Genomic DNA, 25,760 nt, shown 5'->3' with positions numbered 1-25,760 from the left:
TGAAATTAAAGGGAAGCTCTGCTCTCTGGGGCCCCCAAACCTCCATGCCTCTCCTTCCCTCACCCAGTTAACTCTTCCCCTGTGCCAAACATCAGCAGCTCCTACCATCTGCCCCCAAAGTCCCTGATCCCCTAGCTCGCCAAACCCAGCTTTTCATGATCTTGTCACAACTTACCACTCCATGTACCCCAAACACCCGACACCCCTCCAACAGCCACCAAATCTACATCCCACTGCCCCACACCTGTCCCCAAAGCCCCCTACAGAATGCCGTGTTTGAGGTCTTCTGGTTTTCATGGTTCCTCCTCAAGGTTTCTCATGGCTGTCAGTGTGGCCACCTTTAGCAGCAAAGGCTTGCTGTCTATAATTTACAGCTTTTACTCTGCTGAAGACTTCCAGACCAGAAAACTGAAAACAATCCTGTTTGCCTAAAAACTATTTCATCCTTCAGGACCTGCCCAAATGTCAATCCTGTGTTTCCCTGGTCCTCCTGTCCTCTGAATTTGTGCCTATATACGTACATTTCCAACAAGCGTCAAAAAGACATCTCTATTACTCCCCTAATGACTTTCTGTCAGACCTGGATTTTATGTATGTCTAAGACAGAGTTCCTTGAAAGCAGGCCTAATACCTTTCCCATCATGCAGCAGAGCAAGCAGGTTTCCCAAGTTTCATCTGTAATCTAAAACATAAGCCAACAGGCTGGAGCTCAGGCACTGTGCTAGGTACAAAATTCCCTTGTTATCTGAGAGGAGTTCTTCGAGTAGCATGTTAGCTTCTCAATACACAGAAGCTGTATGACATTTATTTTGACTGCCTGGAAGCCAACTTCTGGTTCTCAGCTGCACTGTGAAAATACGAGAATGCCAGAGAGCAGAGATGCAGACAGGAGTAGTATTAAATACAGTCACGTTAAAAGTCAAGTGAAGAGCATGGACTCCTGCCTCACTAAAAATCCATACTTAATATTCTCACATCACACTCAATCTACCCCTGTATCAGGTTGAACTAGTTGCTAATTAACTGGCTTCAATTAAGTTCCCTCTTCATAAATAGCAAGTCTAAGTGCCATAAATGATGTTTAGGAAAAACAGACACACCAGTGACTCTTGGAACTGGCTTTTCATCCTTGGATAACAAACAGGAAGCCTGAGGAATGCCCGCCTGCAGTCAACCTTACCAGAAAGACTTGGTTACAGACCAGCAGTCTCACACTCAAGAGGCCTTGGCTTTCTCTGACCTGTCTGATATGCGAAGGGCCTCAGCTATTTAAAGCATTACATTAAAAAATCATGTTTTTACACCAACCCAAACCCGGGTAGGCTCCAAGAACAACAAAGCAGGACTTACTGCCATTGTCGTCAGAATCCTCACTGCTGCTGGGAAGGCGACCTCGTTTCATGATCTCCCCGGGAAACAGCAGGCAGCCTGCAAAGCAATGAGACAGCACTTAACCCAAGATGATAACACACAATCATCAAGTTGTGCTTCAGATGGCAGCCCAGGATTTACAGCATACAAAAGCAAACAATTGGCTTTAAGTAGCATTTGAATTGTAAACAGCAAAAAGACCAAAGATACATAATTAGGTGCAATCTTTAACAGAACAGGTTGAAAGAGGGGGAGGGGTGGCAAAGTCATGAATCAGTAGGTCTCCTAAAGGTGCCACGTTTCTCTCTAGTTCCAGTGACATTATCACTACAAGTACTCCAGGAGTCTTTTTAGCTGACTGGCAGCAAGCAAAGCAGAAAGAAACCCGAAGCAATGAGCACAGTGCTTCCCCACTACAGACAGATTCATATTTTACGTGTGTATATGGAGGATGGGGATGAGGTTGTGCCTGAATGTGTGAATATTTACACTGCACTGGGCATGATTATGCTTCTCAGGCAAATTTTGCTAAAATAATCCTAAAAGCCAAATAACCTGGAGTTGCAGGAACAAAATAAATGGGGCATTAGGAAAGCAATTATCTCCTCCAGCCATCTCCAACCCTCTGGCATTCAAAGCTCCAACAGGAAGGAACTAGACACAGTAGCTGATCCAGCCCCCTCCCCTTTACTCGTGAGGAAAGGAAGTCAAAAAAAGTTTAAGCAGCTCCTCCCCTAAGTTCACACCAATTTCTACTTCACTGAACTCCTTACAGCCTGGTCCAACCTACCCTAGCCAGACAGACACCTGGCCTGCTAACTACTTCCAGGTGATTACAGACCTCCAGCATTACCAGCTAAGAGACTCTACTTAGCAGACAGTGACCTGAGACTAAAAGCCAGTCAATGAACTTATAAAGATGGATTCCCTGGTCATATTCGCACAGGCAGCTCTCCAAAGAAATCCAAAAAGCTTTCCCAAACTGAAATTACTGATTCCCTTGGCATTTTTAGGAACTTGATCTTACTGCAGGGCAATGATTCCTGATGAGAGAGGAGGGCTTTTCAAGTCAGAAGTACACACCCAGCCCCTCAAGAAAAGTACATCCCAAGATGCCCCTCATTGGGAATCAGAGCATTGGAATGTGGTATGTTTCTCGTAGCCCAGAGCACAGGAACAGTGTGGGTTAAAAATGTGGAGAACCACTGTGTTAGAACAAGATAGAAATTAGAAACCCAAAGCTCCACTCTAAATGGACCTACTAAGAGCAGACCAAAAAAGGCAGAAACCCATCATACACTGTAGTCTGTTCCCACCTACAAAAGAGACCTATATGATTAACTCAAATGTTAGGCCCCTCATCTGTAATTCCAACACTTTATATTTTCTTTCTGAGACACCAGTTAAGCTTTGTGGGTTTCTGTTCACAAACTGATTCTTCAAAAACCATTAATAAAACAATTTACCAAGTGGCAGCCCAGACATGACTTGTGATCTGGGTCATGGGCTACCTTGTATGCTAAGGTTTCATACCATGGGGACGGGGTCATAGTCCTAGAACCCACCCATCCCCTTTCTGCAGAGCCCCATTCACTCATAACTAACCCAGCAATCTATAACTTGGCCTGGGGCAGGCCCATTCCAGTCAGAAGCGTCCACACCAAACACCTGTCGCCAACTCCCGACTTGGAAGGACTGTCTTTCCTGCCCAGTCACCACATGCTGAAAACATCAACTACTGACAGCTAAACTCTCCTCCAACCTTCCAGAGGGGGCAGCCCTGTTTCCCTTCCAACAGGAGGCACAGGGAGAAGAGGAAAAAGCAAAAGACCACTTTTTCCTAAAAACAGCTTCAAGCTCCCCAAAAGCCTATTTACACCAAGCAGCTTTTAAAAAGGAAGGAACAAACGAAGGAAGAGCTACCTAAAGAGGAATTCCTTAAAAGTAAGGGTGTGGGGCACGTGTGTGACTCAGTCATTAAGCGTCCGCCTTTCTCGGGTTCTGGGATGGAGCCCACAACACCCTCCCTGCTCAGCAGGAAGCCTGCTTTTCCCTCTCCCACTCCCCCTGTTTGCGCTCCCTCTCTCCTGTGTCTGTCAAATAAATAAATAAAATCTTAAAAAAAAAAAGAAAGAAAGAAAAAAAGGGTGTGATGTGACCCAAAAGAGATGCAGCTCCCACCCCAGACTAGACACAAGAAAACCAGTGCTGATCACATCTCCATTGACTCAGACAACTTAAATTTACCTTAAAAGAGCTTAAAGAACTTAGCATCCTTTTCAGTCAAAAAGTCTTCCTCCTAGCCTTCAAACACAACTCCCAGAGAAAACACCCAGTTCAACTAAATGAAAAATGCCAGCATTTGGCCAAAATAGAATGATGCTCCTAAACACATATATATAAACACTCTCTCAAGCAAAATTATGCAAGTAAAAGAAGAATAAAAATAGTATATTCCTCCTAACGCATTCCATTTTCATCCACCCTGAAAGATGTTGAGAAATGAAGGTTGAGAATGCTATATTATACTTCTCCAGGGAACCTGGCAAAGTAACAGGGGTTAGTGCCGGCAGAATCTCCTCCTCTGTTGCTCTAATACACTTAAACCTCGACATCATGCTGATTTATCTCACCTGGGGTTACTTGCTGTATCAAGAAATCAAAGTACACATTAGTATCTTCAAGATACACAATACAGTGGTGGTATGCTTCAAACATCTGACCAATAAAAGCCAGTGTGAGAAACAGAGGGCCCGCCTCATCATTACCTTTGCTGACTCTTTAGGGCATGGCTGATTATTATCTAGACGATAGTGTAGTAAGTAATAATTAAAACAACACTTCAGAGAAAGTACAAGAAGATATAATAGTGTATAATGCACCCCATGAACACGTAAATACCAAATCTACTTGGAGGCGCTGGAGAAAAAGAACTGTTCCGGACCTCACGGAATTCCTGGTCTGGTTGAGGACAGACAAGTCAATAAAAATTCAGTCATGGTTAGTGCTTGACAGTGGTAGGCACAAGGCTCTGCAGGAACAGAGCTTGATGGAGTCAGGGGAAAATTCCCCGAGCAGAGTCCTAAAGAGTAAGGAGAGGTAGCCAAAAGTGGAAGCACAACATTCTGGGCAAAGCACTGTAATATCTGACAACATACGTGTAACATACCATATTACTCTGCACAGCATCTTCATAACCAGAATCTTACTATTTGCTCATTTGTTTACTAATACACTTTCCTTTTTACCTTTTATCCTATTGCCAAGCCTTACTGATTCATAATGTAGGACTCTTTCAAGTTCCCCTAACTTTGCCTCACCGATTTGTCTTCAAACACCTATATCAGTATAGCTTTAAGCACCTCCCTTTCTCTGTGCCTACAATCTCTTACCCCTTCTGATTATTACAATAAATTAATCCTCTCTAATAGGTGACCACATCAAGTCATTCCTTATACAAATCTCTCCATCTGCTGCACACTTACAAATGAGTCCAGCCAGAAACTCAGAAGTTTTCTGCCACCTGGCCCCTCACAACTCTACCCAAGCATCTCTCCTAACATCCCCCCCCCCTCAGCTAGGCCTGCCTCTGCTGGGCCAGGCCTCTTTCCATTCTCAGCCTCTGCTAACGCTGGCTTCTCTGCCCTTCTTCTCCTCTGGGGGCCTCAGCACAAAGCATGGTCTACCATTCCAATTACAAGCACTTACATTTTGTACCACTCATTCCATCTTGTTTTAAAAACTTTTTCACCCTGCTTTTCAATGTGTTATTTTCTTCAATAATCAATTCTTGCTTTGTATGATCACTTAAATGTTCCATATGTGTGTCTCTAGAAATTTATAGAGTTCTTCAGAACAGAGATCCTTGGGGCGCCTGCATGACTCAGTGGGTTAAGCCTCTGCCTTCGTCTCAGGTCATGATCTCAGGGTCCTGGGATGGAGCCCTGCATCCAGCTCTTTGCTCAACGGGGAGCCTGCTTCCCCCTCTCTACCTACCTCTCTGCCTACTTGTGATCTCTCTGCCAAATAAATAAATAAAATCTTTAAAAAAAAAAAAAAAAAAAGAGCAGAGATCCTCTTTAATTAAATATGAAAATAAGACACCACGGAGAGGGTCCTGCACAAAAGAGCCTCAGGACAGCTACAATAAAACACATCCAGAACTGTGGGTTCAGTCCTCACCCACTCTGCCTGGTTTCATCAAAAGTGACTCAAGGTGACGCAATTTACAAGAGCCTGGAGTATCCCTTTGCCATGGGAAGCTGAACAGCTAGGCAGACAAAAATACTAATTATTAGGAATTTGGGACTTTGTCCTAAGAGAGGAAGACTACCTAGGAAGCCTGATTATAATAACATTGTCTGGAAAGGCCAAGTCAAAGGAGGTCCCTAGCCAGAGACCCTGGCTGGATGCATCCAGTGCCAATCCTCAGGCACCTCCACTGCAGGCAGGGGCATGCCAAGACAACCAGGCACCAACTCCTCACCAAGCACAGGCACTATTTATATGACCATCCTTGTGGACATTACATGCAAACCACTCTCCTTCAATCTTCTCTTCACACAGGTTAAAACAAGTGGATTAACTACTATATTAATTCGATTAAATTTGTATTGAGTTGGATATCCAAGATAGGGTGAACAAGATACGGAATGGCCAGAAGATACAGTAAACTAGACAAGTGGCTTCACTGTGATAACTGCTATAAAGGTTACTTGACTGCCATTCAAGGATTACAGTGGGACATGGCATACATAAATGAGACAGCAAGGTACCTTGAAACCTTGAAATTCCTCAGACTGAAATTGGGGGAAATACATCAGCATGCCGGGAAGCTAAGAGCAGCCATTAGCTGAAGGAATCCATTCCCAAGGTGGCTCAGGAATTACTGAAGAGTGAACAAGTTCAGTGACCTGGGTGTGGTTCAGGGAGGCATGACTGGTATGTGATTCTGAGGAATAAAGAATGAGGAATGACTTCCGGGATAAGGAGTGAAGGGGTTTAAAAAAAGAATGAGATAATTAAGAATTTGAAGATGTTTATTCAGTGCTATTCCTGGGAAAGAGGGTCCAATTTGAGGAAAAGAAACTGTCCAGTTACTAGAATTACTCTCTGTGGCATAACAAGACCATTTATCAGGCTATAAAGTCTACAGTTATAGTAAGGATTATACCCTAGTGATTTTAATTATCTTACAGTTCATAGGTAGAAAGTCAGGTTTCTTCCTCAAAGTATTAGCCATTATGTCTCATTCTTATTTTACTCTAAAGAAGTTCTAGGAGGTACTCAATTGAACACCTGTAAGGACTTCTCTATGCTATCACCTAAAGCAATGCTATGTATTAAAATAAACTAGTGGGGAAGCCTGGGTGGCTCAGTCCGTTAAGCATCTGCCTTCGGCTCAGGTCACCATCCCAGAGTCCTGGGATCGAGTCCCACATTGGGGTCCCTGCTCCACAGGGTGCCTGCTTCTCCCTCTGCCTCCCTCTCTCTGTCTCTCATGAATAAATAAATATACTGTATTTGAAAATAAACTATTGGATGAATGACTGAGTTCTCATATACAAAGTGTATCTTATGCTCACTTGGCTTTACAGAATTTGAGATGCTTTCACTTTAATATCTAATTGACATTTAACTGGTGTTACTCTTGTTATATTATTTTTAAAGATTTACTTATTTGAGAGAGAGAGAGAAAGCATGAACAGGAGGGGAAGAGGAAAAGAGAATCTCAAGCAGACTTCCCACTAAACACAGAACCCACTGTGGGGCTTGATCTCAAGACCCTGAGATCATGACCTGAGCCAAAACCAAGGGTCAGACACTCAATTACACCACCCAGGAACCCCCATCATACCATCTTTAAATTTACTGGTGTCCTTCCATTTTCTGTCAAAGTTAATCTGATACCTAAATGTACTATATTTAAAGATGTATTCAGAAAATGTGTAATATAAAAATGTATATAAAGGAGAATATTTTCAGACACCAACTCATGGTTACATAAAAAGTATTTTATAATGAGCTACTTCCTTTCTGTTCGATAAGTTCATACAATTTGGATATTATTTTTAAACATTATGTAATTGATACTTTGATTCCTAAGTTACTGAATAACCCCCATTTTTAAAAAAAAACTTGTATTTTCTTAAGAAGTCACCTTAACTTCTGTGGCATACACAATACCCAGTGTAACAAAGTATCCAAATACAATAATGATCTATACTTGATAGTAATCTTCTATTCCCCAAATGAACGTAAAAGAAATCCAGCTGGTTTCTTACCTGTTTTTAAAGACAACATTAATTGCTCGTAAGTTTTCAAATAGGCAACATTATCTAATTCATATGCTCACTGAGAGTCTAAAAATACTAGTGTGACTATAACTCAAATCCAGCTTCCTCACTTTAAGCAAGGGTTAGATCTGGTTTAAAAAAAAAAAAAAGTCATATATTTGATGTAAATGACAAACTGCTTAGATCTTAAGTGTTAAAGTTTTAACCTTGTCCAAATATTTCAAACCCCCTAAAATGGGAACTTTTTAAAAATGTCCTTTATAATGTCATATATCAAAATCTGTTTAAAAAAATGCTGCCTAAGCTACTATAGAGCCTTTGTGAGTATGTCACACTTGAAAATATTCAGTGGAGTTTATATTAGCAATAAAAAACCACCTTTCCCAAAAAAAGATTATAACTGACCAGATAATCATGACTAAAGTATTTATTCGTACAAACATTACTAATAAAAGCCTGAGTGCTATAACGCCTTAGTTCACTGTAAATTCTTCATGAATTATTTGTAAACTCAGCCTTTAAAAGTCAAAAAAAAAAATTTTTTTTTCAAGATTTTAAACAATTTACAAATTTGAGTGGTTCTAAACAAATCACAAGCAGTTCCCATCCGCCAAATTTATAAATAATCCAATCCCTGCTTATGAGCTCTAAAAACAATCAAACCCCTCACAGGTTTCTGTAATCACTGACTCAATTAGAGATAGCAACTGAAGAGCAGCTATGACAAAACATTCCAATCATTTGTATTTAGAATTTATTTAACTTCCCTTGACGTGGGAATAACGGAATTCACATCCAAACAATAAAGGCAATAGGCCACCATGGCCTCCAATCTTGAGCTTCTATCCCTACTTCTAACTACTCAAAAGTCTCTTCTGTTATATCTATATGCCCAGCAGGAGCCTCGGCTCAGGTCAGGATCCCAGACTCCTAGGATTGAGACCAAGGTCGGGCTCCCTGCTCAGCGGGGAGCCTGCTTCTCTCCTCCCCACTCATGCTTTCTGCCCCTATTTCTGTCTGTCTCTCTCAAATAAATAAATAAAATTTTAAAAATAAAGATCTATATGCTCAGATATAGAAAGATGCCAAAGATATTAAACAAAAGCAAACCATAAGGGAGGAAGAAAAACCTGAAATATAGGTCCTTTTACACATACAAAGGATAGAGGAAGAGAATATATACACACAACAATTGCATATTCATGGAAAATTTCTGTAAGAATATAAAGGATATTATTAATCCTATTTATCTCTGAGAAATGTGACCAAAGTGTTCAGATAGAATGGGATGAGAACTTTTATTCCTTTCTGACCTTTTATATGACTTTAATTGCTTAACCATGATACTATCCGATATTTATAATAATAGTAAACATTAAGTAATAGTAAAGAGTTAAAATCAAACACCTTTCTTCCCTGCTCCTAATCATAAATACAAGACCCTGGGAGCACAACTTCTGAGTCCCATATGAAGCACCAAGTTTAAAAGAAGCAGCCACTAATAAACTATGAGATACCAAAAGCTTATTTATGTCTGCCTTCTAAAGAATATTTGATGGAACAGTAGTACAGAAGGAAAAAAGGAGAAAAGGTAACAGGGTAATACCATAAAATGCTATTATCACCCACTCATTATTTACTTAAAAGCAAAAGTTTTCAAAACACGTAAGAACAGCCATTACCAGTAGCAGGTCACTAAAATATATGCAATAAGAATAGAAAAAATTAACTTAGACAGGAAAACTAGGGTTTAAACTACCTTTAAAGAATAAACTTTCCACTTCCTAGCCATTGCAAGAGTACTACTATTTTGGAAAAAAATAAAAATAAAAAAAGCTACATTCCAGAGATGGCTACCAAACAGGCCATTTCCTCCACCCATGACAGGCATTAATAAATTAGGTCATTCTTTTCCACAAGACCAGACATGACTTCAGAATCCTTCTTAACACAGTGCTACCACCAGTCAGAATTCATGAGATAAAGCCTATTTGCCCCATATGCCCTAACCCTCTTTACACACATTTTTTTGACAATTAACCAGGGAAAACTAAAAGGTTGTTGTTGTTTTTTTATAAAATATTTACTGAAATCAGAAGTTGTGTTCCAGTCTACCCTGGGGTTTCCGAACCAAATTCTAATTTATATAACATACATACACAGACACACACACCCCAAATTCTAACTTATGTAACATATACACACACACACACACACACCAGATTCCAATTTATATAACACACATACACACACCAGCTCAAAGTCTAAAAGTCCCCTGAAGGTAGACAACACTTTTAGAAAAACCAAATGGTAACAGAAGATACTTCTACATGAACCAAGGTGAGGGTAAGGATAGAAAGGAGTCTACAAACCCTCACTCTGCCCACGTAAGAATAAGTCAATAAATGCAAAGTGTCTACAGGGTAATTTTAAAAGATTTTTAAATGCTTAAACCAGATGTTCTTATACAGGATATACAAAGCAGCTTCTGCAGAAACCAGACTCAACAAGCTAAAGACAATTAACACTGTGCACAGATCGAAATGCAACTGTTTTGAGGACTTTGTTCCTTGATTATAGCCGGTTGTCAGAAACTATCAGTTACCACTAACAATGTTAAATCACCAAAAATTGTTAAAGTACTGTTGAAAAGGGGAAAAAAAATAAAAATAAAAAAATAAAGGACTCCCAATGTTGTATATTAGAAGACCTGGATAGCACACTGAACAAAAACAGCATTTACACATCATCTGAGTTCCATGTGAGAACAAACATTATCACAATTGTACAAGTCTTGTTATTATGATCACTGACACATAAAGTTGGTCTCAAAACCCAGCAACAAGGTCTCGAAAAGTACTCTGAGTTTAAGGCTGAAAAGAGTCTCACCCATGGACTGGGTTTACAGGAAATCTTCCCAAAAAGAAACCCATAAAATGGCTATAGCATTAAAAAACATTTCAGAGATCATTTAAACCACTTTTCCTAATTTTAAAGATTAATACATTGAATTCTGGAGAGGTTAAGCAGCATGAGCAAAGACACACGGATCTAGAACATAGCCAATCTCCAAACAAAAGACCAGTTCCCAAGGTGAGTGGGCATTCCAGTGCCAGCCACCTCCCAAGTGCCTACACCACAGGCTTCTCCCCTCCTGGACACCGACTGTGATTTAGAAAGATGCTATCTAAAAGATTAAGGCCGCATACTATATATTATCAGGGAGCAGACAACGAAAGTATAATCAATGAAAAACAGTCTGTTAACTTAGAAACTGAAACATGGTTTCCTGGCAAGCTGATATGAAGACAGTTGTAAATGTCATTCTGCCTGGTGGAGCACACAAAAGGTAGAGCTGGAAGAAGAGTGCGCTGGTAGTTTCCTGAACACTAATCACAGGGGGTATGAGTCCTCTGAGCAGCAGGCATTAGCTTCGGAGTAGCCGGAAGACACACACATCCTACCTGGAAACAGGTAATCTCCCTCTGCAGGGAACTCCAGTCTATAATCCATATTCCCTTACATGGTGCTTCTTGGCCAGGGTCCCTTGGGAGGGTATGACTACCTAAGTGTGCTTTCCCAGGTACACAAAGGCCCATGGTATAAATTCTGTCCTCAAGCGGGATCTAAGAACGAAACAATTAAGAACCACAGTCCTCAGACTAGCAAACTCCCTCTGTATTTATCAAACCAACTTGTTTTTTTTGTTTGTTTTTTGTGATTTCAGCTTATTTCAGGTTCCTAACAGAAAGGTAACTTAGCCCCAACAGGAACAATGTGGTGACCAGGTAATGGTGAGTCTCAATATAAATCAGAATTTCACAGCTTATTTTTGTCCAGCCCCAGAACTAAAAACGGTTTTTACATATTTAAGTGGGGGAGGTCAAAGGGGGGGGTCAAAAGAACATCTCATGATACATTAAGAAAAATTCAAAATTTTACTATCCACAAATAAAGCTGTATTGGAACACAGCCATGTTCATTCATTAATTTTTTTTGTCCACTGAGACTGCTTTCATACTTAGAAAAGCAGAGTTAAACAGTTTTATGAGACAATCAGGCCCACAAAGCCTAAAATAATTACTGTCTGGCCCTCTGCAAAGAGTGTACTGATCTCTGCTACAAATCAACATACTGGTACTATGTTTATAAACAAGCATCATGTATGTTTAGTGAAATGTAAATCAATGACCAGGTCCTGGGCAAACAAGTGCCTTAAAGCTTACAAAGTTAAGGATCAGACACACTCATTCCTCAGGAAGTTTTTAACTAGAACAGGGAAGACTCAAAAGGGGAGAAGAGAGATGGGGATGCTCTAAGCAAATTAAAGACCATGTCTAGAAACCTGTGATTTTTTTCTCATACCCCTGAAGACTCCTACTTGGACCCATGCACACTAAATTACAAAAACTTCTGGGGCGCCTGGGTGGCTCAGTGGGTTAAAGCCTCTGCCTTGGGCTCAGGTCATGATCCCAGGATCCTGGGATCCAGCCTCGGCATCAGGCTCCCTGCTCGGCAGGGAGCCTGCTTCCCTTCCTTTCTCTCCGCCTGCCTCTCTGCCTGCTTGTGATCTGTCTGTCAAATAAATAAATAAAATCTTTAATAAAAAATAAACTATAAAAACTTCTAACACATTTCTTACTTAAATTTTAAGCCAATAACCAATAAGGAAAAAAAGACTGTTCTAGACAGGCATTTTCAGAATACATGGTTAACAAGGATATGAAAGTATCAGAGAGAAATCATAAAAAGAAATCACCAGAATTTAAACAGTAAAATGGAATTCCAACAATACATTTAAAAGTATCCTGCAAATCCCTGAAATGACACACAAATTTCAATGCAACTCGATTTTTCCAGGGAGAAGTTCCACAGGCCTCAGATTTCAAGTACGCTTGACTTTAAAGAAGTTACAAGCCACCAGTACTCAGCCTCTATATCTTAAATGCACCATTATATTTCAACACTGAAATAACTGATACCTGTAAAGATGACCATGAGTAATCAAGAAAAAATCTTAAATAAAGTTTAGCGTACCTTGTGTTAAACAAAAGCCAACCATACACCTCCATTCCAATTCCAGCAACTTGTTACCCTTGCTAATACTTGCTCCTTACTCTGGAGTAAGGAGTAAAGAAAAAAACAAAACAAAACTCATTTTACTCTTCAGTTTGGACTCCCACCACTGAAATCGTCATTTAAAATCAGTTCTAAGAAACGGTCTTAGAAGCTGTCAGGAGATTTCATAAAATCTCCTGTGCAAACATTAATCAATACTACATATACATATATATACCACTGCCAATTTTGAGTGCTTTTACAACAAGAGAATATTGTGGCTTACTTCCTTCCACAAACAAGCCCAAAAAAACCCAAGGTTTTAAAAATGAACTTCAACAATCCTCAATCACCTAATTATGTTTTGATTCAACCTGGAGAACCAAAAGCAAAAAGTAAATACTGGACTGGTTTTAGAGTAATCAAGTTTGATCCTAAACATTTGTTAACTGCACATCATACACCATTGGTCCAGTTACTACAGAATGGCAACTGCCCAACAACTAAGTTTTCCATTCCATGTCTGGCAATATTTTTGTCGCTTTCAGGTGAGGAAAGACATTATTAGTAATCGTTCAACACCTAGGCCAGAGAAGGCCACAATAACATCACCAGAGTCAGGAGCAATATCCTCTTAGACTAGATTTTGTCCGGACTCAGAGGATACTTGACCCTAAGCTAAACCTACAGACAAGATGCCACTTCCACTCAAAGGTAAAAAGGCTCTCTAAGGCCACCCTGGCATATTTAAGGAATGCAGGGAACTTACTCCACCAAATGCAAAAACAACAAAACCTAACACCCCTCAAGATCACAGACCAATACTTTTATGTAAGTATGCCAGGCAAATGACAATAAGCTCTCAAATCAATCTCAAACTTTCTAAATATCATACACTACAAATAATGTAATAATTGTCCAAATTTTAAATAATGAATCACATAAGCTACTGCAAGATCTTGAAAATGGAGAAAACAGACTGAACAGGAATACTTTCAAGGAAATAACTTGTCTCGGGAATTAAAATACTCTTCCTATTAAGTTTCCTACCAGGCTTCTGATACTAAGAGCTAACAACTCCAAACAAAGCCACCCTTTAAGATTTTAAAAAAAATTTAGGGGCGCCTGGGTGGCTCAGTGGGTTAAAGCCTCTGCCTTAGGCTCAGGTCATGATCCCAGGGTCCTGGGATGGAGCCCCATCTCTGCTCAGCAGGGACCCTGCTTCTCTCTCTCTCTCTCTCTCTCTCTCTCTCTCTCTCGCCTCTCTGCCTACTTGTGATCTCTGTCAAATAAATAAATAAAATGTTTATAAATAAATAAATAAAAATTAAGAAATTTTAATGTATTGTTGAATGTGATACCAATGTTTTAACTTACCAGGAGGGGAGGAAAGAACTTTAATACTGGTATAACTGAACAACTGAGCCAAACTTTTTGATGCCAACCCAAATAAAAAGCAAAATGTACTGGCCAAGATGTCTATTTTATTAACTTTGTGGGGAAACTGGCTTTACAATGTATATTCTGACAGGCTGTTAACTGCAATGGTATAATGGGTGTCCCACAATGCCAAAGAAGCCAAGAGCTTCACAACAGGAAGTAAGCAAACTGAGATTCATATGCCTTTTTCCTACTCCTCACAAATCGTAGATACAGGACATGATCAGTTTGAGATCTTGATGTTTGCTGTTCCACCACTTCAGCATTGAAACAAACAGTTGATAATTCTTTTCCCAACAAGACTCCAGATAAAAACGTCAAGCAAATTTCTTTAAAGTATTTTTCAAGCAAGTAATTTCCAAATGTAATCCCAAGTTACAATAATATGCGATTTTCATTTTTAACTTTTTAAAAATCCAGTCATGATTAATTCCAAAGGCTTGATTCCGCAATGTCAGATGTTCTGTCAAAAAGTAACTACAGATTAAAATCTACGTATGGGAAATAATCACCAGATGCAATAATTGATCCTCAGCTGGACAGTATTAATTTAGACAAAGCTGCCATTATATTTCAGGGCCAACTGAGGATATCTGAATATATCCCAGTAATAGATGAGATGAAAATTTACCAAGCTGGCAGACAAGGGAGAGGAAAAAAAATCTTTATAGAACTGTATGTATAGTATGATCTCATTTTGATTTAAGACTATATATATAAGCATAAACAGTCATCTATAAAATGATACAGTGGTGATCTCTGGATAGTAGAAATGTGTTATTATATTTGCTTCTCTGTATTTTCTGATTTCCAACAATACACATGTAACACCACCTCTGTAATAATACTTTAAGTCACTAAGGGCTCCTAAAAGTAAAAAATCTGTATTTATTAAATGCCTAGTATAGATAATTCACATGCAGATCTGCTTTTATTCCAAGTTCTCCAAGTGTTTAGCTAATCTTTCCCCCCAAGCCTCTGACCTAAGCAACAGTCCCTTTAAAATGTAACATTTCCTTAAACTCCTAAGAGTTTTTTCCCCCTCCTCTCATTCTCAAGCACACTTACCATTTTTCGGTTTTCTCCTTACAGCTATTCTTTCAACCTTAGTAACTAATAAGACTAAACCGCTCACTATAGGCCAAAACCTGTTAAGGGAGGAAAGAAGAACTAATAAGATAGACTTTTTTTTCTCCTTTTAAATGAACATACACCTAGCTTTGTCATAGTTAACATTTCTGAGGCAGCCCATCCAACTTTTCTTACAAAAAAGCAGCCTCCGATCTTGATCTTAAGATGGAATCAAGTTCAAGGTCTACAGCCTATCAGGCAACTCCCTTTTGTCTGGCTAGTATAAAAATGAAGGGAGATATGGGGAAAATGAACACATAATTGAAAATTTTACTTGTTGCAGACATCAAAGATGCCAATTCATATACAAATATAAAAATACACAAACTTAAGAAAAGCAAAATACCAATCAGGAAGTCATCTAATTTAAAAGTGACATTAAATGACACCAAAATATTTGGGATAAAAGCAATAAAATTCCGGGTTGCAGATCTTTGTTATTAAGTGTCACCCCTAAAATACCCTCTATCTCTCCCAACATGTGTTACCCACTTTACTACAATTACTGTACCTAAAGTATTAAATCTGTCAAAGTATGGTTATATAGAACTCTTCCTTTACCTAGAAGTGATTAAATCTTGATCAGCTGTGATCTGATCAAAATGCAACTTCCTGTAGTAATCTCTAACCATTGTGGACCACTATTAAACCAGCTTTCAGCGTGATAATTTCCCTGTACCTTAGAACTATAGAAATAGCTCATCAGCTTTGAAAGATAATGAAAGCCTTGAACTACAAGTAACTAAAGAGCAAGGCTTTCTTTCACAGTGGGTTTCCTGAAACGGAAAAATAGTTCACCTAATAAAAATATTTGGGAAATAAGCCCCTAAGCATTCCTTATTAATGGAAACCTCAGATTTTCTCCCACTTTTCTAAAAATGTTGCTGTTGTGTCATTCAACTGAAGCTATCGTTTTACGAAAAGAAAATTTCAATTCCCTCTTGGACGGACTACACGAAGGACGGCGGACCCTCGCCCCCGCCGAAGCGAGGTGGGGCGCCGGTCTCCTCGTTACTAGAAAGCCAGCCACAGCAGCTTTTAAACGGTCTTCGGGTGACGACGCATTCCTAACGGGTTTCGAAGGCACGTTTAAATCGCCCGCTTTTTTGTTTGCTCGCTGCATTCACCGGGCGCCGGGGCTGCGGCCGCCCCCGCGCGCCCGAGAGGGGGAGCCCAGGGTCGGGAAGCCCGGAGCCCGGCGGGTGGGGGGGAGGGGTTGGAGTGGGGGAGAACCGGAGCGAGAGGCGGGGGTGGAGGACCCTGGGTCGCCAAGCCCGCGTGGGAGGGAGGAGTGCAGGGTGCGCCGTGGGGAAGAAGGCTGGAGAAGGGGAAATCCCGGGGGGGGGGTCGGAGGTGGGGGGAGCCGGGCCACCGCCCCGCACCAGAGAACGCTTCCACGGCTCGGCTCCCGCCTCCCGCCAGGGTGTGCGCAGGGCCGCGGCTCCGCGCGGCGCCGCCCCCTCCCTCCCTCCCTGCCTCTCCTCCTCCTCTTCCCGAGGCGACAGAAACAACAGCGCGGAAGGAGGGGAAAGTAACTCCCGGCACCTCCGCCGGAATTAGCCCCGGTGCAGTGATGACACCTTCTCGTGGCGCAACCAAGCCCCGCTCCCTCCGCAGCGGCGTCCTCGCCGCCGCCCTCTCCATTTGAAAGTGGCCACCCCCCGCCGCCGCCGCCGCCGCTCCTCCCGCCCCGCCGCCGCCAGCTGCACCAATCCGCTCGGCCCCAGTTGCAAATCAAACGCTCCCTCGCGTCCAGAAGCCACTTGCGCCGCTGGAAACGGCCGCGCCGTCCCCCTCCCCGAGTCCCTCCCGGGCGGCACCTTTGAGCTGGGGCGGGCGCGCCGGCGAGAAACGGCTGTGAGATGGGAGAGGCGGCGGCGGCGAGCAGCCCCGAGCGGGCTCGGCTCCCGCTCTCGCTCCCGCCCCCAGACAGTTCTGGAAACTGTGTATCACCTCTGTCACAGGAAGCCATCCGGCAAGGAAGGCGGCGCGGAACCAACAAACAAACGCCTGCGGCCGCCCGCCGGAATCGGCACGGGGACGGCGACGGGCTTCGGGCCGTTCCCTAGGCGGGGGCGCGGCGGACGCCCCCGCGCCGCAGGCTTTGTGCGGGGCTCCCGCGGCGCGGGCGCGGCGGGCCGGGCGTCCCCGCCCCCGAAGCCCCCCACCCCGGGCCCCGCGGCAGCGCCTCTGGGACCGTTAGGTGACGCTCCGGCCGCGGCCAAGAAAGCAGCGCCTCGGCCGCCGCCCGCCCCCATTTCCACATGGAGCCGCCTCTCCTCCAACGCCAGAGGCGGGCTACAAAAGTTGGCCCCGGGGCCACCCAGCACCTGCCCACGTGCCACGGAGGCTCGCTCCCAGGTCTCCCCCGTCCCCTTCCCCCCGCCGCCCTCGGCCGCCAAGTCACCTATTACCGGTGGGAGGGGAGAGAGCCTGCTATTTAAACGCCCGCGGAAGTTGAGACACCCCCACTGGCGGGTGCCGTGCACCTGCCTCCCGCCGCCGCGCTCCGCCACTTTGAGCAGCAGCCGCGTCCTCGGCCCCGCCTCCTGCCCGCAGGCGGGCGGGGGGGAGCGGGAAGGAGGTGGAAGGGATCGAATTTCTCCAGCAAATGGGACCGTTCCGACAGGATTCGGTTCCCTGGTCAACATTCCACATTCCATCCCTCTCCCGCATTTGCAAGCCAGCGCCAACAATCCGGAAAGCCTGCTGGCTACTAAACAACAGCCCCCAACTCACAAACACACACTCACAGGCACCAGACACGTGCACTGAAGGGCTTTGCAACTTGCAGTCCCGGGGTACACACTGCACGTTCATTTAAGGCAGGGAAGCCCAAGCGACCCCACCCCCACAATTTGCAGATGGTGCCAAAGGTTGCAATTTGCAATCCGTTTTTAAGTTCATGGTTAATCGGTACTTTGCTCTACGAATGCAACTCCTTCCTAATTTCACCGATGAAGGGTTTTACACTTTACAGTCTCGCTTTAAGTAAGATCTGATTATTGGAAACCCAATTTGGAAGAATCTAATTGCCAAGCTGTCCCTACACCCCCTGCTCACTGCCCTTGAATTGATGCAAAGAATATTTTGGACATGTGGTGACGCGGTGACAAGAGCCAGGGCTGCTGCGGCCACCCTACAGAGATGGACCTACACACACAGACACACACACCTATGTTTGGACAAATATAGTCGTCCCCCCGCCACCACGGTCACACACACTCTGGATTCATATATGTACGCGGACCTGCGTTCTGCCATTGCCATCTGTCTACCAAGTTGCTACTATGCTTTCCACTTTCATGCAGCCTAATGCGCTTTGGCTTTTTAAAAAATTGTATCAACTAAAGCCAACTAAACTGGGCTTCTGTTCCCAAACGCGTTTAAATGGTGATTCACCTGAAAACCGCATGTTCTTCGCAAATCCGAAAGAAGAAAAAAGCTCTAAGTCTTCAGCCCCCCAAAATTGAAAATTAATCATAATTAAACTTACTGATCCAACACAGATCAATTCTCAGGATCCAAAAATCATCTCCTCCTCCTCCTCTGGCCCCCGCCCCAGCAATGCCCAAGTTACTGGTGGGATAGTAACGCTGCGCTCGGCGGCTGCCTGCCCTCCCTCCTCGCTACATATCGAGAACCCAATCTTTTGGCGCCATATTAATGACGTACTATATTATTTCCACTAGGCAGCGACCTTCGGCACTAAATTACTCCCGAGAACTCCCGAGCAAAGCAACAAAACCATCAAATATGGCTGAGCCTCTCGGCTCGTCCTGCAGCCGCCGCCGCTGCCACTGCCGCCGCCGCCGCCGCCGCGGTACCGGGACGCGCACACGGACCCACACGCGGACACGCGCGGGCACAGGCGCGGCGCGCCCCCCCCCCGCGCGCCCCCCGCGGCCCGCGCGCGTACCTGCTGCGGAAGGGTTCGGCGGAGGCGCTGGGCTCCACGCCGCTCGCGCCGCGCTGCATGAGTTCTGGCCGCGCCGGGCGGGCCCCTGCTCTCGCCGGCGCGCTCACACTCGGCACTCGCGCAGGGAGGCACTCTCGGACGGGCGTTTGGCTTGTTATGGAGGAAGGGCTATGTGAATCAAACTCATTTCTGGGTCACTGCTGCCACAGGGGGGAGCACTTTAATCCCTTGCCAAAACGAGAGGGTGGGGACACGAGGGCGGAGGGAGCGCGCCGGGAGTCCGCGGCGCGGGGGGCTCCGTCCCTTGTTAACTCTTCGCGGTCCTCGCCGCAGCCGGCTGGGCCTTCGTCCGCAGGAGCTGGCAAAGAGTGGCACTGTTCAGCTTTTAAAATCTCTTCCCTCACCTCCCTTGTGAGTCTAGAAATTCTTGAGGTGTCTCCAAGCAGGGAGGTGGGCTCTCAGATCACCCTCTTCAAACTGCCCCAGTTCCAACTCTTATCTAATCTCATTGCATCTAGAAATGGATTCTTTCAAATTCGTTTAAAATTGTTTAGATACCAATGTGACTATTAAAAGTGTGTAATCTGGGTGAAAGGTTTTATTTTTAGGCTGAACGGCCAAATAAATAGTTCTTTTGTAGTAACAGTTCTAGGGAGTTGAGAATTACAATGACATTTTTAAATACAGAGAATCCAGTTTTGGAGACGGACTGTATCTTTACCCAAGTTTATATCGAACTGATAATTGCAATTGAGGATTAATTCATTAGAAGAGAGTGATTATTTATAAATGGACACCAGCTTTATATTTCACAGGATTACAGAACTGGACATTGCCTTCCAGATACGAAAATGGAGAGGAAAGCTTAAACTGGAATTGCAGACTAACATAAAATTAGTCGTCAGAGGTTTATTTGGAAGTTATTTAAGTGTAAAAATAACCGATTTTCCACAGAATACAAATTTGCTTATTCATGCGGAGGTTAACATAAAAGAAATGAGTGTGTATATGTCATTTAGCTTCAAAAGGAAAAAGACCTTGGTGCAGATAAAAACTCCCATTTAGTAAATGTGAACAGTGGTCACTAATTACAAAATTGGATATTGAACCTAAAGGCATGCTTATCTGCTGGAAGAATTCTTCTGAAGATACCAGGTTTGATTTCATACAATCACACACCAACCTATCCACCTACATCAAGAACACAATAAGAAAAAAAAATGAACATAATCTGATAAATGTTGCAAAACAAAACTAATTGAGCCTTTCCATACTTTTTCAGAAAACAAGGAAGCCAAAAGAAATCTCAAGTATTAAATCTCATATCTTCCTCTCCTGTTTCACTGAGGAAAAGTACAGAGACACCCTGTCAGTCCTATTCTATAGGCTCATTTAATCATGTTCAGAGATCACAGACTTAAAGCACTATGCTGTCATTATTACTATCACTAGGTTACACTGCAGTTGTTGTTACCTTCCTTGGTTCACCTTACACATACTCTCCTGCAGAAGTACGAGAACACAGGCTTCATAGCCAGACGGACCACATTGGATCTAGCTCTACCAGTTGACCAACTTGTATGGCTGTGGGGTAAAGTATAGAACTTCTTGGACCCTCAGTTGCTTCATGAGTAATAAAATGAGGTTAACAGCCCCTAACCTAAAGGGTTGTTAAGAGGAATGAGAAAGCTCCATAAAAGTACCCAGCAGAGGCCCTGGGCAGTAGGAGGTTATCAGTTCCCTGGGTCATTTATTCCATATCTCTTTCTTGGTCTTCAACCAATTTTTTTGCAACTTTTCTAAATTCCAGCCAGACTTCCTGCACATATTCTCAAAAAAACAAACAAACAAACAAACAAACAAACCCTCAAAATGGAGCACCTGAGTGGCTCTGTCCTTGGGCATCTGCCCTGGGATCCAGAGTGCATGGGGCTCCCTAGCTCAGTGGGAAGCCTGCTTCTCCCTCTCCTACTTCCCCTGGTTGTGTTCCCTCTCTAGCTGTCTCTCTTTTGTGTCAAATAATAAAATCTTTAAAAAAAAATTAGCTTATATTAAAAAAATTTCACACATTTGCTATTTAATGTTTTACTTGTTTTTTCTGACTATCCCATTCCCAAAACACCAGGCAACAAAATGAAAGTGTATTGAATAAGCTGATGAGAAAAATAAAGAGGTAGAATGGCACACAGACTCCCCTAGCTGACAGATTGACCAGGACTGATGGTCCCAAGAATATTCTCTCAATTATGCCATGACATCAAAATACTGATGCACTGAGGCAGTGTGATGTGTTATAAATAACCCTGGACTAGAAGTCAGGAGACTCCCACCAACTCACACTGTGACTCTGACAAGGCTTTTGGGTCTTAGTTTCTCCAGTGAGATGACTGACAGATGGTATCTGGTGCCTCTTCTTCTTTAACATTCAGTGACTTCTGATTGTTCTTACCTAACTTAGAAAGTGGTGATTATTTGAATAAATGAAGGACAACTTGAGTCCTAAGGAACATGTAAAAACATTTTGTCATTGATGATCAGCAGTTGTCATTTTTTTTTTAAAGATCCCATTCATTTATTCTAAGAGATAGAGGGAGCACAAGCGGAGGGAGTGGCAGGCAGAGGGAGAGGGAGAAGCAGGCTCCCCACCAAGCAGGGAGTAGACAAGGGCTTGACCCCAGGACCTTGGGATCATGACCTGAGCCAAAGGCAGCTGCTTAACCGACTGAGCCACCCAGGCACCCCAACAGCTGACATTTAAAAAATAAGATAGGCATTTTGCCATCAGACCACGAAGGAAACTTTTATACAAGCTATTTTTAAAATAGGAGAGGCAATGACAAGGTTTGCCTTGCAGCTGCACAGGTAACACAATGTAGAATAAGAAGTACTAAGGTGGCAATTAGAAAAACTACTTTCTCTTCCATTCTGTCACTTACTGTCTTACCTTGCCCAATCACTCAGGATCACCATCTCCTAGTCTTTATTATTGCTATTTTTTTTAAAGATTTTATTTATTTATTTGAGAGACAGAGATCACAAGCAGGCAGAGAGAGGGGGGGAAGCAGTCTCCCTGCTGAGCAGAGAGCCCGACATGGGGCTCTATCCCAAGACCCTGGGATCATGACCTGAGCCGAAGGCAGAGGCTTTAACCCACTGAGCCACCCAGGCGCCCCTATTATTGCTATTTTTTTAAAGACTTTATTTGTTTGACCCACAGAGAGAGATCACAAGCAGGCAGGGGTGGGGGTGGGGGGGTAGAAGCAGGGTTCTTGCTGAGCAGAGAGCTTGACTTGGGGCTCAATCCCAGGACCCCAAGATCATGACCTGAGCCAAAGGCAGAGGCTCAACCCACTGAACCACCCAGGCACCCCATCTCCTAGTCTTTAGAACAGTTCTGTTAATTCACACTTTATTGCCAGAGATGAAATGACATTTAAGAAAAGAGCCACAAAGTGATTAGTGTGGTTGAAATATCAGGATTCTAGTCTTCCAGGGCGCCTGGGTGACTCAGTTGCTGGGCTTCTGCCTTCCGCTGGGGTCATGATCCCTGGGTCCTGGGAACAAGCCCTGCATTGGGCTCCCTGCTCAGTGGAAAGCCTGCTTCTCCCTTTCCCACTTCCCCTGTTGTGTTTCCTCTCTCACTGAGTCCTTCTCTGTCAAATAAATAAATAAAATCTTAAAAAAAAAAAATTCTAGTCTTTCCTGATCTCATCTGGCCTGATCTGACCATGTTTGTGATGGAAGTTATAATTCTATGTATCTCTTACATTCTGCTGTAGTCACACTGTTCAATTATTTTCTTCCGTAAAAATGGATTTTTATGAAATAAATATTTGGAACTTTATACTCATATTTCTGAGTTCAAAACCATACATGATTAAACCTATGAATGTTTACTTAATCATTTCATTTGTATGTACATCTTTGTAGGTAAAGAATTATAAGGTCTTGATAAGAGATTCAGAATTATTCATAATTAATAGTTGTTTTATGTTTTGTTTTGTTTTGTTTTTAAATAGGCTCCACATCCAACATGGGGCTTGAACTCATGACCCTGAAATCAAGAGTTGCATGTTCTACCAACTGAGCCAGCCAGGTGCCCACAGAATTGTTCACAATTAAAAAGAAGTAAATGCATATGTTGAAACTGCTATATATCTCATTCCTTTAGAGAAATGAACAAAAAATTCTTACTGGCAAATACCACTGCTAGTTGGTATACATTATGACATATAGAGAGAATTTTTTAATTGCACAAGGGCTATCCTGGATAAAATGGGTTGTGTTCTAAAAGTATATTTGAACTTTACTTGTTTGGAATTTTGAATTTATACCCCAAATAAACCTTATTATGAAGAGGGTTTAGGTTGTTAAGCCATCTTTAAGAAAATAATTTTAGGGGGGCCTGGGTGGCTCAGCTAGTTAAGCAGCTGCCTTCAGCTCAGGCCATGATCCCAGTGTCCTGGGTTGGAGCCTTGCATTGGGCTCCTTGCTCAGCGGGGAGTCTGCTTCTCCCTCTCCCTCTGCTGCTCCCCCTGCTTGTGCTCTCTTCGTCTCTCTCTCTCTCTCTGTCAGATAAATAAATAAAATCCTTAAAAAACAATAATAATTTTAATACTGAATGATAGAAAAGAATAACTTTTTGTTTACTTTAAAAAATGGTATTATTTGGGTGGGAAAGGATCCAGTTCAAAGAAAGATAAGGAGGTATAATTCTGAATAAGAAGAGTAAAGTTGGAAACCATACTTAGCACATGCTTGAATCCCATGAGAAACAGGAGGCGATGAGTAAGAGATTAGGACTAGAGTACCCTGTCTGACCAGTCAATGAGGTCACCAGTCCCGAATGGCCTGGTTATCCCTCCAGGTAGGTGGTTACAACCTTCGAATATATGGAATGATTGAAGGCCAACATCTGACATACTTTCTTGTGGGTGTCAGTAACAACCACGTTATTTTTTTTTTCTTTCTTTCTTTTCCTTTCATCTTGCTTGTTTATTTTCATTGTTTCCATTTTGTTGTTTTTCATACTTTTAGCACAAGTTGTCAATGAGAAACAAGTCCAAGAGGGGGTTAAGAAGGGATATAACTTAATCCGACCAAATGGAAATGTCTAAGACTGGAGAGGTTCAAAATAACAAAAGCTTTGCTCTAATGATGAAAGGAAAATATGATAATTTTGAAGAATTATTATTATTGAGAGAATTTTGAAAATTTACAAAGGCAATATAACTCACCCAATGGGATAACTATTATAAACACTGCCATGCATTTTCAGTATTTTTTCTAGACATTTTTAATAAAATTGGAATGATGTCACACATTCCATTTTACAATCTTTCTTTTCACTTACACCTTTTTCTTTTAATTTCAATATTGTACTTTTTCAAGTAAAAAAATTTTATTTTTTTATTTTTTAAAATTTTCAGGGCTTTGCCTCCATACCATACTTTTATCTACAAGCCACTTCAACCATGCATTCTCATAGTTACTCCCTGGACTTTGTCAACTCTTGGAAAGTTTAATATCAAATTCAAATATCTCCCATTTTAGCCACCACTTCTGAGATGTGCAAAATGTATAGTTCTCACTCATCCTTTCTTTTTATCTGAAAAGTCACTCCAATCTACCTACCCCTCTGGCCTCTCTTCTTTCTAGGACCAGACTGGTAACTCAAAATGTGATCTCCAACCAGCCCCAGCAGCTGTACCTGATACTTACTGGAGATGCATAATTTCCAGTCCCATGCCAGACCTACTGAATCAGTAAGGGGGATCCAGCAACGTGTGTTTTAACAAACCCTCCAAGTAATTCTGATCCATGCTCAAGTTTGAGAACCACTAGTGTAGATCTTACTCCTACCCACCGTACTCAAAGCAGAGGGATGGACGCTGGAGAGAAGGTGACAAGTAGGCCTATTTTCAAGTTAGTTAAAAAATATAAACAAGTAATCACAAAAAACTGCAGGGTTGGGGGGAAGTATATACCTAGACATCTAATCTTGTGTGTATGTCCTGGGAAGAGGGTGCTCAGGGAAGACTTCTCAGAATAAGTGACCCTAAAGCTGAAACCTGAACGAGTACAGCTGTTAGGCAGGTGAGGAGGAGGGGGTCAACTATTGTGAAGTATGGTGCTGCTTCTTTCCCCTTCCTTCCTTCCCTCCTTCCTTCCTACCTCCCCCTTCCTTTGTCTTTCTTTCTAACAAAACCTCTGACTTCCGTGTGCAGGATGGATGGGGTGGGAGTAAGATAGGAGGTAGGGAGGCTAGTTAGGAGGTTTCTGCAGTTACCAGGTGAGAGATGAACTAGGCTTGGCCTACAGTTATTGATCATAGAAGAGAGACAAGCAGACAGATCAGCTCATGATGGAGGCATTGTTAACAATGTCCCCGCTCTTCGGAGGTCTCCAGCTCACCCAGTCCAGCACCCCTTCAGGGAAGGGTGTGGGAACTCCTTCTCCCAACTAATTAGTTGCCAAGGGGATGTCTCTATACCTTACAAGCTCCCTGGGGTCTCTCAAGAGGCACCCCCTAGATAGATGCAGTT

General features: G+C 42.7%; 1 protein-coding gene across 2 annotated transcripts in view; it reads right to left on the bottom strand.

Annotated features, from left to right (window-relative positions):
• The window catches only part of JADE1 (jade family PHD finger 1), a 59,118-nt gene extending 39,718 nt beyond the window's left edge, over positions 1-19,400 (bottom strand). Inside the window, exons 1-2 of one of the 2 annotated variants that reach the window (XM_080796115.1) lie at positions 19,216-19,400; positions 1,351-1,428 (exon numbers count right to left, since the gene is read on the bottom strand). In XM_080796115.1, the coding sequence (XP_080652241.1) occupies positions 1,351-1,402 (52 nt within the window). In that variant the 5' untranslated portion in view covers positions 1,403-1,428; positions 19,216-19,400. Of the gene's footprint in view, positions 1-1,350; positions 1,429-18,792; positions 18,949-19,215 lie in introns of those variants that run through there. The other variant, XM_080796116.1, reaches the window with a different exon arrangement.
• Between the last annotated feature and the right edge of the window lie 6,360 nt (positions 19,401-25,760).

The sequence above is a fragment of the Martes martes genome (genome assembly GCF_963455335.1).
Source record: "Martes martes genome assembly, chromosome: 2".
Lineage (NCBI taxonomy): Eukaryota > Metazoa > Chordata > Mammalia > Carnivora > Mustelidae > Martes > Martes martes.
The sequence above is the reverse complement of the archived record's forward strand: the minus strand, read 5'-3'. Positions and strand labels throughout refer to the sequence as shown.